General features: G+C 59.3%; 1 protein-coding gene across 6 annotated transcripts in view; it reads left to right on the top strand.

Moving 5' to 3' along the window:
- The window catches only part of PPFIA4 (PPFI scaffold protein A4), a 143412-nt gene that overhangs the window by 80388 nt on the left and 49853 nt on the right, over positions 1–13171 (top strand). For all 6 annotated transcript variants that reach the window (XM_075910026.1, XM_075910022.1, XM_075910023.1 and 3 more), the window contains exons 6-10: positions 507–608; positions 1006–1227; positions 2917–3063; positions 4134–4268; positions 6201–6284. In XM_075910026.1, coding sequence (XP_075766141.1) covers positions 507–608; positions 1006–1227; positions 2917–3063; positions 4134–4268; positions 6201–6284 — 690 coding nt within the window. The remainder of the gene's footprint in view (positions 1–506; positions 609–1005; positions 1228–2916; positions 3064–4133; positions 4269–6200; positions 6285–13171) is intronic.

Raw genomic sequence — 13171 nt, 5'->3', positions numbered from 1 at the left:
TCCAGGAGTTTTCCTCCTCTTCAGCCTGATTTTCTTGCCTCGGTTCCATCCCGTTTCTCCGAGCCAGGCCCCGGGGTGCCCGATTCCGCCCCCTCCTGGGCGTCTGCATGTTGGGGGCGGGGTGGGTAGGGACCCAGGCCAGCGCCTCGCCGTGACCGGGCGTCGCTGCATTGGGGTGTCATGAGAGCCCCAGTTTCCACTGGCGCAGGATCTGCTCCTTGGTACCGACTTAGTGCGTTCTCCAGGGCCCGGGGCGGCTAGTCCCTTGTGTGCGGCTAAGGCTGGGCGTTGCAGGCCCCGGGCCCGGCTTGGCTCTAGCTCGGCCAGAAGCGAGGGGCTGGAGTCCCTGGGACGGTTCTCTGGCCGGTGCCACCCAGGCCAAGGGTCCCTCAAGTCGATGGCTGTGAACCGCGATGTCGGTTCGTGCCCACAGCCCCGGCTGGGAGAGGGGTGGGGCATTCGAGTTAGGGCTGGGGGCGCCAGCCTGACCGTGGCGGCTTTCGCAGGTGACGACCCTGCAGCAGGGCCCGGCGCAGAGGGAAGCCCCGGTCGGGGAGGATGAGAAAAGGGTGGAGGACAAGGAGCCAGGGCAGAAGAGTCTGCGGAAGGTGAGGGGCCCTTCAGGGGAGCGGGGTGGCCTGCGCTGTCCCAGGCCTGCAGCGGGGCGGGAACCCGGCGGCGTGGGGGCTTCCGGGGTGGCTTGTTTTCCTCTTTCCCCCCGTGCCTGGGCACAGAGCTGGTTCCCTGACGCTCCGCGATCCTTCTCCTCGCCTCCTGCTCACGGGACATGCCAGTCAGGGTGCCCCGCTTCTGGGGGAGGGAAGTGGCGTGAGGCCGTGGTGAGAGCCGAGGCTTGGGCCCGCTCCCGCCCCACACACACGGAAGGCTCCATATCCCTCCTCTGGGCCCTCCGGAAGGCGCCAGCCGGGAGGTCGGGGACACGCCCGAGCTCCCGGAGCTGCGGCTGCCCCTCGGCGCTGCAGCCTTCTGCCTTGGGCTTTGCAGAGGCTGCCCAACGGGTCCATGCACCCCGGCGACGAGGCCAGCCTGGTGGTGGAGCTGCAGGAGCTGCTGGAGAAGCAGAACTCGGAGCTGGCGCAGGCCAAGGAGCGGCTGGCGGCGCTGGTGGCCAGCGTGGCCGAGCTGGAGGAGGATCTAGGCACGGCCCGGAAGGATCTCATCAAATCGGAAGAGATGAGCACCAAGTGCCAGCGGGATCTGCGCGAGGTCAGGGGCTCCGGCCGCATGCCCAGTCCCTGCGCGCTGAGCAGCACGGGCAGCGTCCGGCCGCCGGGCGGAGACAGGCCCATCTGGCCTCCAGGCCTGCAGGCAGCATCCTTGTTGCACGGGCGGCAGGAATCACTGGCTAAGCCGCCACTGACCCGCTGCCAGACTCTGGGGGCCTCCTCTTCCCCTCCCTGAGCCCCTTCCCCGAGGAGGCCCCCGCTGCCTGGCTGAGCCCTGCTCTCCTGCCCCCCGCGAGGCCCCCGCCACCCGTGCATCCCTGAGGTGGGGGAGGGAGGTGGCAGGAGGTGGGGCCCTTGTGGGGAAAGATGAGGCGGCAAGGGCCACGGGGGGAGGCGGGAGGAGGCGGCAAGGGCCACGGGGAGAGGCGGGGGGAGGCGGCAAGGGCCACGGGGAGAGGCAGGGGGAGGGAAGGGGCACGGGGAGAGTCGGGGGGAGGCGGGAAGGAGCACGGGGAGAGTCGGGGGGAGGCGGGAAGGGCCACGGGGAGAGTCGGGGGGAGGCGGGAAGGGCCACGGGGAGAGGTGGGGGGAGGAGGGAAGGGCCACGGGGAGAGGTGGAGGGGAGGAGGGAAGGGCCACGGGGAGCGGCGGGGGGAGGAGGGAAGGGCCACGGGCAGCGGCGGGGGGAGGAGGGAAGGGCCACGGGGAGAGTCGGGGGGAGGCGGGAAGGGCCACGGGGAGAGGTGGGGGGAGGAGGGAAGGGCCATGGGGAGCAGCGGGGGGAGGAGGGAAGGGCCACGGGGAACGGCGGGGGGAGGAGGGAAGGGCCACGGGGAGAGTCAGGGGGAGGCGGGAAGGGCCACGGGGAGAGTCGGGGGGAGGCGGGAAGGGCCGCGGGGAGAGGTGGGGGGAGGAGGGAAGGGCCGCGGGGAGAGGCGGGGGGAGGAGGGAAGGGCCGCGGGGAGAGGCGGGGGGAGGAGGGAAGGGCCGCGGGGAGAGGTGGGGGGAGGAGGGAAGGGCCGCGGGGAGAGGCGGGGGGAGGAGGGAAGGGCCGCGGGGAGAGGCGGGGGGAGGAGGGAAGGGCCGCGGGGAGAGGCGGGGGGAGGAGGGAAGGGCCGCGGGGAGAGGCGGGGGGAGGAGGGAAGGGCCGCGGGGAGAGGCGGGGGGAGGAGGGAAGGGCCACGGGGAGAGAAGTCCATGGGGCGCAGTGGTGGGGGAAACCGAGCAGCAGCGGGGCCAGGGCAGAGCGGGGGCGGGGCAGGGCGGCGCCGCGGGCAGGAGAGGCGCGAAGGGTGCAGGGCTCCCCTGGGGGACGCGTCTCTCGCCCCCCCGCCCCTGTTTTACGCCGGGGGAAAGGCGACGTCGCTGTTAAAGGCCCCCCCCTTGTTTTGGAAAGAGGCCACTGCTTTGGGCAGCCGGGAGGGCCAGCGCGAGGTGCCGAGCGGCTGCCGCGCCCGCTGATGGTCTGCGCTGCCCCCTTGCACGCGCAGCCCCCACGCTGCCGCTGGCCCACGGCCGTGTGACGTGGGGGGCGGGGCCGGGGCGTTACTGCTGGCAGTGGGGTGGCCCCTCTGCAGGGCCTGACACTTGGATCGGGGCTTTCGGGCGCGTCTGGGCCATGCCGGGGCCCCGCTTGCTGTCCAGCCGTGTCCCCTGGGCGCCTGCTGCTCCGCGCCCCCCTCGGGCAGGGCCAGGCTCGGCGGGTGACGCTCGCGCCCTGTCCCGGCAGGCTCTGGCCCAGAAGGACGACATGGAGGAGAGGATCACCACGCTGGAGAAGCGCTACCTGGCAGCCCAGAGGGAAGCCACCTCCATCCACGACCTCAACGACAAGCTGGAGAGCGAGCTGGCCAACAAGGAGTCTCTGCATCGCCAGGTGCTGGGCCCTGCCGGGCGTGGCAGCAGCAGCCTGGGCAGGGGGAAAGGCTCGGCAGGGGCCCCAGGCCGTCCCGGCCGCCCAGCGTCCTGTCTGGAGCTGCCATCCTGCCCCGGGGAGATCCCCCCGCCCCTGCCCATCAGCAGCCCCTTGTCCCGGCTCCAGGGCCAGCTGCGTTTCCCCTCTCTCGGGGTGCAAGGCCACAGTTCTGCTCCCCGGCCAGCGCGCTGCACCTTGGGAACCTGCCTGGGTCGCTCCGCTGGACCTCACTGCTCCCAGTCTCTCCAGCCTTGGGGGGCTGCAGCTCTCTGCTCCGTCCTTCATGGACTTGCCTCGTATCCCCCCAAAGGTCTTTGCTCCCGTTTTTCCTGCCTAGATCCCGTGGTTAGAGCTGCGGTTTCCAAAGCTTTGGCCGTCTACAGTGCTTGTCTTGCTTGTGAGTGACCCTGCATCAGCGAACCGCTGGTAACCACGTCACACGCAACACAGGCCAAAGAGACGGGATCTGTAATATTCCTAAACCAGCACAGGCGTCCCCACACCTGTCCTGCCGTCCCTCGGCAGGTGCGGGTGCTGGGCTGGACTCAACCCCTGGTAGACACCTCCACTGAATCTCAGCAGGAGTGTCCCGGCAGAGTTGCAGGCCTAGATCCAACTGCCAGCCCTAGAGCCAGCCAAAAGTTACTGTGTGGGGGGTGGGGGTGCTTTTTTCCATCCTGCACAATTAACCTGTGGAACTCACCGCCACAAGACATGACTGATGTGAAGAAGTTAGCAGGATTCCGGAATGACTTGTCCCCTCTATGCCTAGTGAGAACATTCACAGCCGTGTTAAGAGGGGAAACAAACAATTAATAAGGAGTCAAAGCCCTCCTGCTGGCAATATCTGTCAGGGGAGATTAGCCAAGCGGGGGGCTTTCATTGGACCCCAGTCTCTGGGAGGGGCCCTGGAATTCACCCCCCCCCATGGGGGCAGGATTCCCTGGCCCTCCCTCTTTGCTTGTCAGATGGGGGGGACGCAGGGCCCAGCGACTCGCAGCTAAGAGCGTCTCCTCTGCCTTGCCCGGCAGTGCGAGGAGAAGGCTCGGCACCTCCAGGAGCTGCTGGAGCTGGCGGAGCAGAAGCTGCAGCAGACGATGAGGAAGGCGGAGACGCTGCCGGAGGTGGAGGCAGAGCTCGCCCAGCGGATAGCAGCCCTTACCAAGGTACGTGGGCCGGGGAGACGGGGTGACCTCCTACCCAGGCCCTGGGGAGACTTTCCCCAGAGAACAGCCCCCACTCCACCCCATCCCATCCCCGTTGCTCAGCCATTCTGAGGCCCTGGAACCCCCCGGTTTGCATAGCACGGCCCCCAGAACCGCCCCGAGTTAATTCCTCTCTCAGCTGGAGCAGCTTGTCTGGGGAAACAGCCCCTCCCTCCGGGTTTCAAACGGCTGGTGCTGGAGAGTCCACCCCCCGCCCCTGGTAAGTTGAGCCTGGGGTCGGTGACCCCCCCCCCCCCCATCCCGGTGAGAGCTGTTCCCTAGTCTGACTCCGCCTCGCTTCAGCTTGCAGCCCCGGGGCCGGGTGAGCCTGCGCCTCGGGGTGCCACACGCGCCTTCCCCGTGTCGGCACGGACGGGCGGAGGGCACCTCACCCGGAGCCGTCGCTGGGTGGGGGTGAAAGGGTCCGTCCCCCTACGTTGGGGGCCCCCTTCCTTCTCGGTCCTTGTCTCAGACCTCCCGACCGCGCTCCCTCCGTCTGCGTGGCCGGGAATGCTTTTTGCACAATTACCCCGCTTGGCGGTTGAGGGGGCCTGGGCCCACCCTCTCTCCAGGCCCCAGCCCAGGGCCCTACGGTGGGGGTGCTCCCTCAGGACGCCACCCACCTGGCTGACGGGGCTAACCGCCTCAACGCGTCAGCCCACAGGCAGTTCTCCATCCGCCGCGCCTTCTGCCCGTTTATCCTCGATCCTCCCTCCACGATCCCTGCCTCCCCCCCCCTTTGTCCTCCTCGTCTTCCCTTTTTATGGCTGCCGCCCCCCCCTGCACCGGCGCCGGCTTCTGGGGACCATTTCCCTTCCCTGCCCCCCGTGTCCTCGCCTGACCTGCCTCCCACTGCCCTGCCTTAGGGAGAGGAGCAGAGGCCCCTGGCTGGGGGCTTGCTCTGTGGAGAGGCTGTAGGAAGAGGGGGCATGGGGAGAGAGCTGGGCGTGCCCTCGCAAGCGGGGCAGGCGGTTGCCAGCAGCGCGGTGGCCTGAACCAATGGGGGTTGTTGGGGATGGGAGAGAGGAGTGCAGGCGGCGAGGAGGCGTGGCTTAGGCAGCCAAGGCCACGCCCACCCTTCCTGCTGTCTGCGGCTCTGGGAGGTGGAGGCGTCTGGGTCCCTCATTGGCGCCTCCATTCCAGTGCCCCACCCCGGAGTAATTCTGCCATCTGCTGCCCGCCAGGGAGCCCAGACACCCAGCCGGCACCTCGGCCGAGGAGCGTCTCTGACAGCCCACGAGAGCCCCGGGGCAGGAGCGGTGCAGCAGCCGCTGGGGCCTTTGGCATCAGCCTCCTCCGTGGCCCTGCTCCTGCCTGGCTGCGGACCCTGCTGGCCTTTGCTGGGTGCTCAGTAGGCTGTGCCCAGCCATGGCTGCCCCTTGCCTCCCAGGATCCTGCCTGCGAAGGGTGACAGAGGCTGGGGGCGCCGTGTGTGGGTGTCTGCCGGCTCCTGCGGAAGGGATTGACCCCCAAGAGGGGAAGCCCCTGCCAAGCGGGGAGAAGGATTCCCCTGCTGGTTGCAGCGCAGTTAAGTGGAAATGTGAGGGGCGGGGACAGGGGCCGGGGGACACCAAGATAGGCAGTTCGCTGCCCAGCCTCATCACACTGTGAGTGAGCCACGAACGCCTGTCGTGTGTTTGAACAAGGCTCTCAGCACCCGAGAGCCAGGCCCAGTGCACAAGGCCCATCGGACCCCCGGCGAGGGCCCCCCAGCCCCCAAGCCCGGCGGAGAGCTGCTGAGTGAGCAGGCCCCGCGGATGCGCCTGGGGACACCCCCGGCCTCCCAGCCACCGCGGCGCCCGGGTGCAGCAGGGTGCGGTTCTCGGGCCGGGAGCCGGCTCTCTGAAGCCTCGTGTGCTGGCTTCTCCTAGACGCTTGCTTGGGTTTTCCTAGGCAGAGGAGCGGCACGGGAGCATCGAGGAGCATCTGCGGCAGCTGGAGAGTCAGCTGGAGGAGAAGAACCAGGAGCTGGCCAGGGTAAGCCCCCCTCAATGGCGGCTCCTCCACTTCTACTGTGACATCTCTGCCTGGGCCTGCGCAGCGACAGAGGCTGTGGGCCAGGCCGGGGCAGGAGCTGCTCCTGGAGGTCTGAGCAAGGGGAGAGGGCAGGTCTCCATTGTCTTGTTTGCCTTAGCTCTGGCTTTCTCTGGGTCCCCACGGGGGTTACTCACCTGCCTGGGCCTGCACCTACCCCTGGTGCTCAGGATTTCAGAGACTCTGGAGCCCTCTCTCCCCCCACACCCCTTTTTTCCGAGTCTGCACAAGGCCTCTCTCCGGAGGACTGTCCTCCTTGTAGCGTGTGCGACACGTCGTAGGTGACACATGCCGTGACCAGCCGGAATTCGGTCGGCTGGTTGGATCATGAGTTTCCCCTGCCTGGGCCAGGGGCCGGGTGCACGACGAGCTCTGACCCATGCTCCTGGAGGACTGAAAGGGGGTGGGCGCTGCCATATTCTCCGTGCCTTGGCACAGCTCTAGCCAGCGTCCTTCCTGCATGGACACGTCGCCCTCCCCGCAGCCCTGTGAGGTCGGGAGGAATTCCGAGAGAAAACCGGAGCCGGCCGAGAGGAAACGGTTTGCCCGAGGGCCAGCACTGGGCCACTTGGACAACTGGGAATATGACCCAGATCTCCTGTGCTTGAGCACTCAGAAGGAGATGCCTCCCATAATAATAGATAATCCCGAGAATCATAGAAGATTAAGGCTGGAAGAGACCTCCGGAGTCATTGAATCCAGCCCCCTGCCCAAGGCAGGACCAATCCCAACGCAATCAGCCCAGCCAGGCCTTGGGCAAGCCGGGACTTAAACACCTCCAGGGATGGAGATTCCACCCCTCCCTAGGGAACCCAGCCCAGCGCTTCCCACCCGCCTAGGGAAATAGTTTTTCCTAATGTCCAACCTGGACCTCCCCCACTGCAACTTGAGCCCATTGCTCCTTGTTCTGCATCTGTCACCACTGAGAACAGCCTCTCTCCAGCCTCTTTGGAACCCCCTTCAGGAAGTTGAAGGCTGCTCTCAAATCCCCCCTCACTGGCCTACAAAGCTCCTTGAGTGGAGCTTGTACGGACCGGACAGGGTCAGGCACTAAGCTAGTACATGGCCTCTGCTTCCCGGGATCCAGCCCCAGAAGGAAACTTGTGCTATGCACACAGTGATCTGGGGCCGGCGGGCAGCCCTTACAACTGCCATCAGGCGCCCCCCATTGGTTGGCGCCTTGGGCACCTGCTGGCTCGCCCATGCCTCCATCCGGCTCTGACTGGAAATAGGCTCCACACCGGCGAGGTGTCTCCCAGGCGGGGTGAGCACTGAAAGACACAAGCGGACAGGCTGGCGGGAATAGACGGGTACAGGGTGTTGGCGTTTCTAGCCCCCAGGCAGAAGGTGCCGGGAGCACTGGGGCTTTGTGGGATGTGCTGGCTGCTTAGCCTTGCGGGCAGCGCCTGAGAGGTGCTGACCGGCTCACACTGGCCACGTTTGGGTCCAGCGCCGTGGCCGGGCGGCCCTGCCTCCGTCCCGCAGGGAGCAACAGACTCCCGCATGGGGACGTCAGCCCTGCTGGGAATCCAGGACGGGGCTCCCGGACACCTGTCCCGTTTTGCCTCTCGTGTCCGGCCTGTCTCGTGCACCTCCACCCCGCCCAGGTTGGAGCTGTCTGGCTTGGAAACTTTCCTTTTTACAGTGAAATCACTCCAAGAAACGCACAACCTGAAACTTCAAGCTAAACACCGAAAACACTGGTCTACAATTTTCTGTTTAATAAGAAGCATTAAAAATGGCAACAAAGAAGGGGCGCTTGTTGGATGAATACAGGGTTTTCAACCCTGTTTGGGAGATGGAATTGGCTTTTGCAGAGAGAAATGGAAAACCAATGTATCTTCTTTGTCAAAAGACTATCGCTGCATTAAAGAAAACAAACCTGCAACGACACTGTGAATCTTGTCACCTCGATTTCAAAGATGTGTCAACCTGACAGCAATTTAAGAAAAACTAAGATACATTCCTTACTGAAAGGTTACCGTACTCAACAAGATCTGTTCTGTTCGTAAGTTAAAGACAGCGATGCCGTTAAAGAAGCCTCCTTCAAAATGTCTTGGCACATAGGTAAAAGGTCTTTTTGATTTAGCTAAGGTGAATTGATGAAGCAGTGCTTCTTGGACTGCAGCGAATCACTTTTTGCAGTATTAAAAAACAATGAGGATATAGTTAAACAAATATCAAAACTGCAAGTGTCTGATTCAACTGCAGTAACACGAATTGAAAGCATTTCAGGCGATCTGTTTTCTAAATTGCTAAAAGACATTGAAAGCACTGAGTATTTCAGTCTGGCAATGGACGAATCTACTGATCATTCAGACGTATCTTGGCTCATAATCTGGGTGTGTTTTTTCAATGTCAAAAAGTATGTTGAAGAAATGCTTACACTGCTAACTTTGAGCGGTCAAACTAGGGGAGAGGATGTCTATTCTGAGCTGGTGGAAATTTTTGAAGGACCAGGAAAATGCATTGATTTGAAGAAGCTTACTTTGGTAACAACAGATGGTGCTTCTCCCCTGCCCCCCCCCCCCCCCCCCGATAGTTGGAAAAGAGAAGGAGGGTATGTCTACACGACAAAGTTAGTTCGAACTAACGGACGTTAGTTCGTACTAACTTTCCTAGGCGCTACACTAGCGCTCCGCTAATTCGAATTTAATTCGAACTAACGGAGCGCTTAGTTCGAACTAGGTAATCCTCATTCCACGAGGATTAAGCCTAGTTCGAACTTACTAGTTCGAATTAAGGGCTGTGTAGCCCCTTAATTCGAACTAGTGGGAGGCTAGCCCTCCCCAGGTTTCCCTGGTGGCCACTCTGGCCAACACCAGGGAAACTCGTCTGCCCCCCTCCCGGCCCCGGACCCCTTAAAGGGGCACGGGCTGGCTACGGTGCCCGTGCCAGGTGCAAGCCTGCCAGCACCCAGCCAGCAGACCCTGCACCTGGCATGGATCGAGCCACCCACCCGATGCCCCCCAGCCCTCTCCTCTTCCCGGGACCAGGCTGGCGGCTCCCGGGAGCTTGCCCGAGACCGCATGAGGCGGGCACCCGCCTGGGCTAGTGCGGACATCGTGGACCTCGTCCATGATCTCCACACTAGGCACAGGAAAGTGGCCGGCTAGGGCAGGAGAGCTGCCAGCCTGGCCACCCAGGAGCAGGTGTGCATGAAAATCAAGGTGGTCCACTGAGACCCCCGACCCTGAGCCCTGAGCTTACAATGGCCGTACTGGGTCAGACCAAAGGTCCATCTAGCCCAGTAGCCTGTCTGCCGACAGCGGCCAACACTAGGGACCCTGGAGGGGATGGAGCGAAGACAGTGACCAAGCCATTTGTCTCGTGCCATCCCTCTCCAGCCTTCCACAAACCTTGGGCAGGGACACCACTCCTACCCCCTGGCTAAGACCACTCCATGGACCCAACCTCCATGACTTGATCTCACGTCCCTTTAAATTCTGTTCTAGTTCTAGCCTTCACAGCCTCCTGCAGCAAGGAGTTCCACAGGTTGACTCTTTGCTTTGTGAAGAACAACTTTCTGTTACTAGTTTGAAGCCTGCTACCCATTCCTTTCCTTTGGTGTTCTCTAGTCCTTCTTTATGGGAACTCAGGAAGAACTTTTCTGAATGCACCCTCTCCACCCAACTCCTGCTTTTAGAGACCTCTATCCTGTCCCCCCTCCGTCTCCTCTTTTCTAAGCTGAAAAGTCCCAGTCTCTTTAGTCTCTCTTCATATTGGACCTGTTCCCAACCCCTGATCATTTTAGTTACCCTCCCCTCTCCCAGCCTCTCTCTTCCCCTCTCCCACCTCCTTTTCCCTGTCTCCCCCAGTTTTGTTCAATAAAGACAGATTCCATTTTTGAACACAATTGTCCTTTATTTTGTACATCAAGAAAAGGGGCTAGGGAAGGGTAAGTGGAAGGAGGTGAGGGAGGAATGGGGTACGCGCCCCCGATGGGGAGGACTGGGCTGGCTCTGCGGGCTTCTGGGGGTGGAAGCTCTCTTGCAGCCCCCCAATTGCCCCCTCTCCCCAGATGGCAGCCTGCGGCAAGTGCAGCTGGGCTGATGGCTGAGTGCTGTGATGTGCCCAGTGTGGGCACTCCGGGCAATCCAAGCCAGGACTGCTTTGCAAGCGGGGCACCCTGAGAACTGTCTGTCTGGGGTGGGGGTCAGGACCCTTTAAGCACAGCCCTCGGCTAGCCTGAGACAGCAGCTCCACGCTCTAAGTCCTCCTCTGATTCCCTGCTGGCACTGCTTCCGGCCATCCTTAAGCCTGGTTCAGGGTCCACTTAATGTGGACGCGCTAGTTCGAATTAGCAAAACACTAATTCGAACTAGTTTTTAGTTCTAGACGCGTTAGTTCGAATTAGCTTAGTTCGAATTAACTAATTCGAACTAAGTTAGTTCGAATTAGCGCTGTAGTGTAGACGTACCCAGAGCTAATTTCTTTGCTGAAGAAAAATCCACAGTTTCCAGATTTCTTTTCATCCCATTGCATTCCACACCAAGAACAGTTATGCAGCAAACTGAAGAGAGGATTTCTCAAGAGCACAATGGAAAGTGTCACAAAATTTGTCAACTTCATTGTTGCAAATGCCTTGAAACAGACAATTTCGAGCTTTCGTGGAGGAGTACGAAACACAGTATGGGGAGTTGGCAATGCTCACAGAAGTTAGATGGCTGAGTCAAGGCAAAGTGTTAGATCGGTTTATGGATCTACTGCCTGCTGCACACGTGTTTTTGAAGGCAAAGGATCTCAGGATTTACTGTTGTGTTTAGACAGAGAGACGTTCCTGCTAAACGTGGCTTTTCTCGCTGATATCATAGAATCATAGACTAATAGGACTGGAAGGGACCTCGAGAGGTCATCGAGTCCAGCCCCCCGCCCTCAAGGCAGGACCAAGCTCCGTCTACACCATCCCTGACAGATGTCTATCTAACCTGTTCTTAAATATCTCCAGAGAGGGAGATTCCACCACCTCCCTTGGCAATTTATTCCAATATTTGACCACCCTGACAGTTAGGAATTTTTTCCTAATGTCCAATCTAAAACCTCCCCTGCTGCACTTTAAATGACACGCTACTTAAATGCACTCAATTTTAAACTTCAAGGCAAAGAAAAAAACCTGCCTTCTCTGATGTGCGATGTTTCTGCATTTGAAACAAGACTGGCCCTTTTTGCAAATCAGCTTTGTGAGAAGGACTTAACTTATTTTCCCATCCTCAACTCGCACGTGACACAGCAGAGTGAACATGCGTCTTTTTTGCCTGATTTTTTTATGGAGTACATCTCAGAGCTGAAAACCGATTTTTCTTCTCGGTTTCTAGATGTCAAATCCCTGAAGACAGTTCTTGAATTTACTGAAAATCCATTTTCAGTAGAGGTGAAGGCAGTCTCACCTTCAGCCATGAGATTTGGTGTTGAGAGGGCCGCAACCGAAGAAGAGATGCTAGAACTGTAAAACAATAGTATTCTAAAAACTACGCATAAGGAAGAGGACACTGAAACATTTTGGATGACCTATGTACAGGAAGACACGTATCCTGCATTACTGAAATGTGCCAAAAAAGTGCTAACTTGCTTGGGATCGACATATGTCTGTGAAAGTTCATTCTCCTCCATGGGAATCGTCTAGACTGCAGGCTTCTTTCAGAAGAAGCTTTTCTGGGAGAGATCTTCCAGAAAAACTTCTTCCAAAAGAGAGCGTTCACACTGCAAAAGTGCATTGAAAAAGCGATCTGCTTTTTCGAAAGATAGCATCCGCACTGAATGGACGCTGTCTGGCATGTCAGCTGTGATTACTATGGACGGAGTGGCCACCAGGGTGCCCGTGCAAACTCTTTTAACTTCTTGTGAAAGAACTCCCTCTACCTCGTCCACACATGCCTTTTTCCAATAAGAGCTCTTTTGGAAAAAAAGCTTCTTCCTCGTAGAATGAGGATTACCAGTGTTGGAAAAACCCCTCTGTTCTTTCAATTTTCTTTCAGAAGAATGCGATTGCAATGTGGACGGAATTGACGTTTTTTTGAAAAAACGGCCATTTTTTACAAAAAAACTCTGTAGTGTAGACACACCCTTGCTGACAGACATCTGACCGACTGTCTCTGTGCTGCTACAATGGAATACAACCCTGATGTGAAACAGCTGGTGAAAAGTTTGTAGACACAATCTTCACATTGATTGCACTTCTACTCCAGTAAATTCCAGTACTGTATTGGCAGTTTTTGTTTGATTTGTAAAAATTTTGAAGCCAAAACAAAAGAGTAGTCAATCTAATACTCTTCTGTTGCTGTGTGTTTTAGTAATTAAATTCCTGGACTGTCATTTCTCATTAAAAGTGCTGTCATATGGGTAGAAATTGGGTAAATACTGCATTTTATTAATATCAGCAGAACTAACTTAAATGGGGCCTGCATATTGTGGAGTCTTGCCTTAATCTTTGTATTCATGCCCGTCAGTATGGAGGAAGCTATCTGCATATATTTGCATATATTTGCATGTATACGCAACCCAGTTGCATGTGCTGTGAGGATCATTTTGGCCCCCGGGGCTTCCAAAATTGAGTAGCCCTGATCTAGATGGTGCTTGGTCCTGCCGTGAGGGCAGGGGACTGGACTTGACCTCGCGAGTCCCTTCCAAATCTAGGATTCTGTGATTCTATGATTCTACATTTAATGGGTTAACCATGGGTAGGGGCTGCTCCCACTCCATGGGGCCCACCGTGGGTAGGGGCGCTCCAGCCCGGCCAGAGCAGCCCCCATATGTTCGGTTAACTCCTTGCTCTCCCCCTTTAATTAGTTAACTGATTAAATTAAGGGGGTTTTACATGCCTAGTCTGACCA

The sequence above is a fragment of the Pelodiscus sinensis genome, chromosome 27 (genome assembly GCF_049634645.1).
Source record: "Pelodiscus sinensis isolate JC-2024 chromosome 27, ASM4963464v1, whole genome shotgun sequence".
NCBI lineage: Eukaryota > Metazoa > Chordata > Testudines > Trionychidae > Pelodiscus > Pelodiscus sinensis.
Note: the sequence above shows the minus strand (reverse complement) of the source record. Positions and strands in the feature narration are given on the sequence as shown.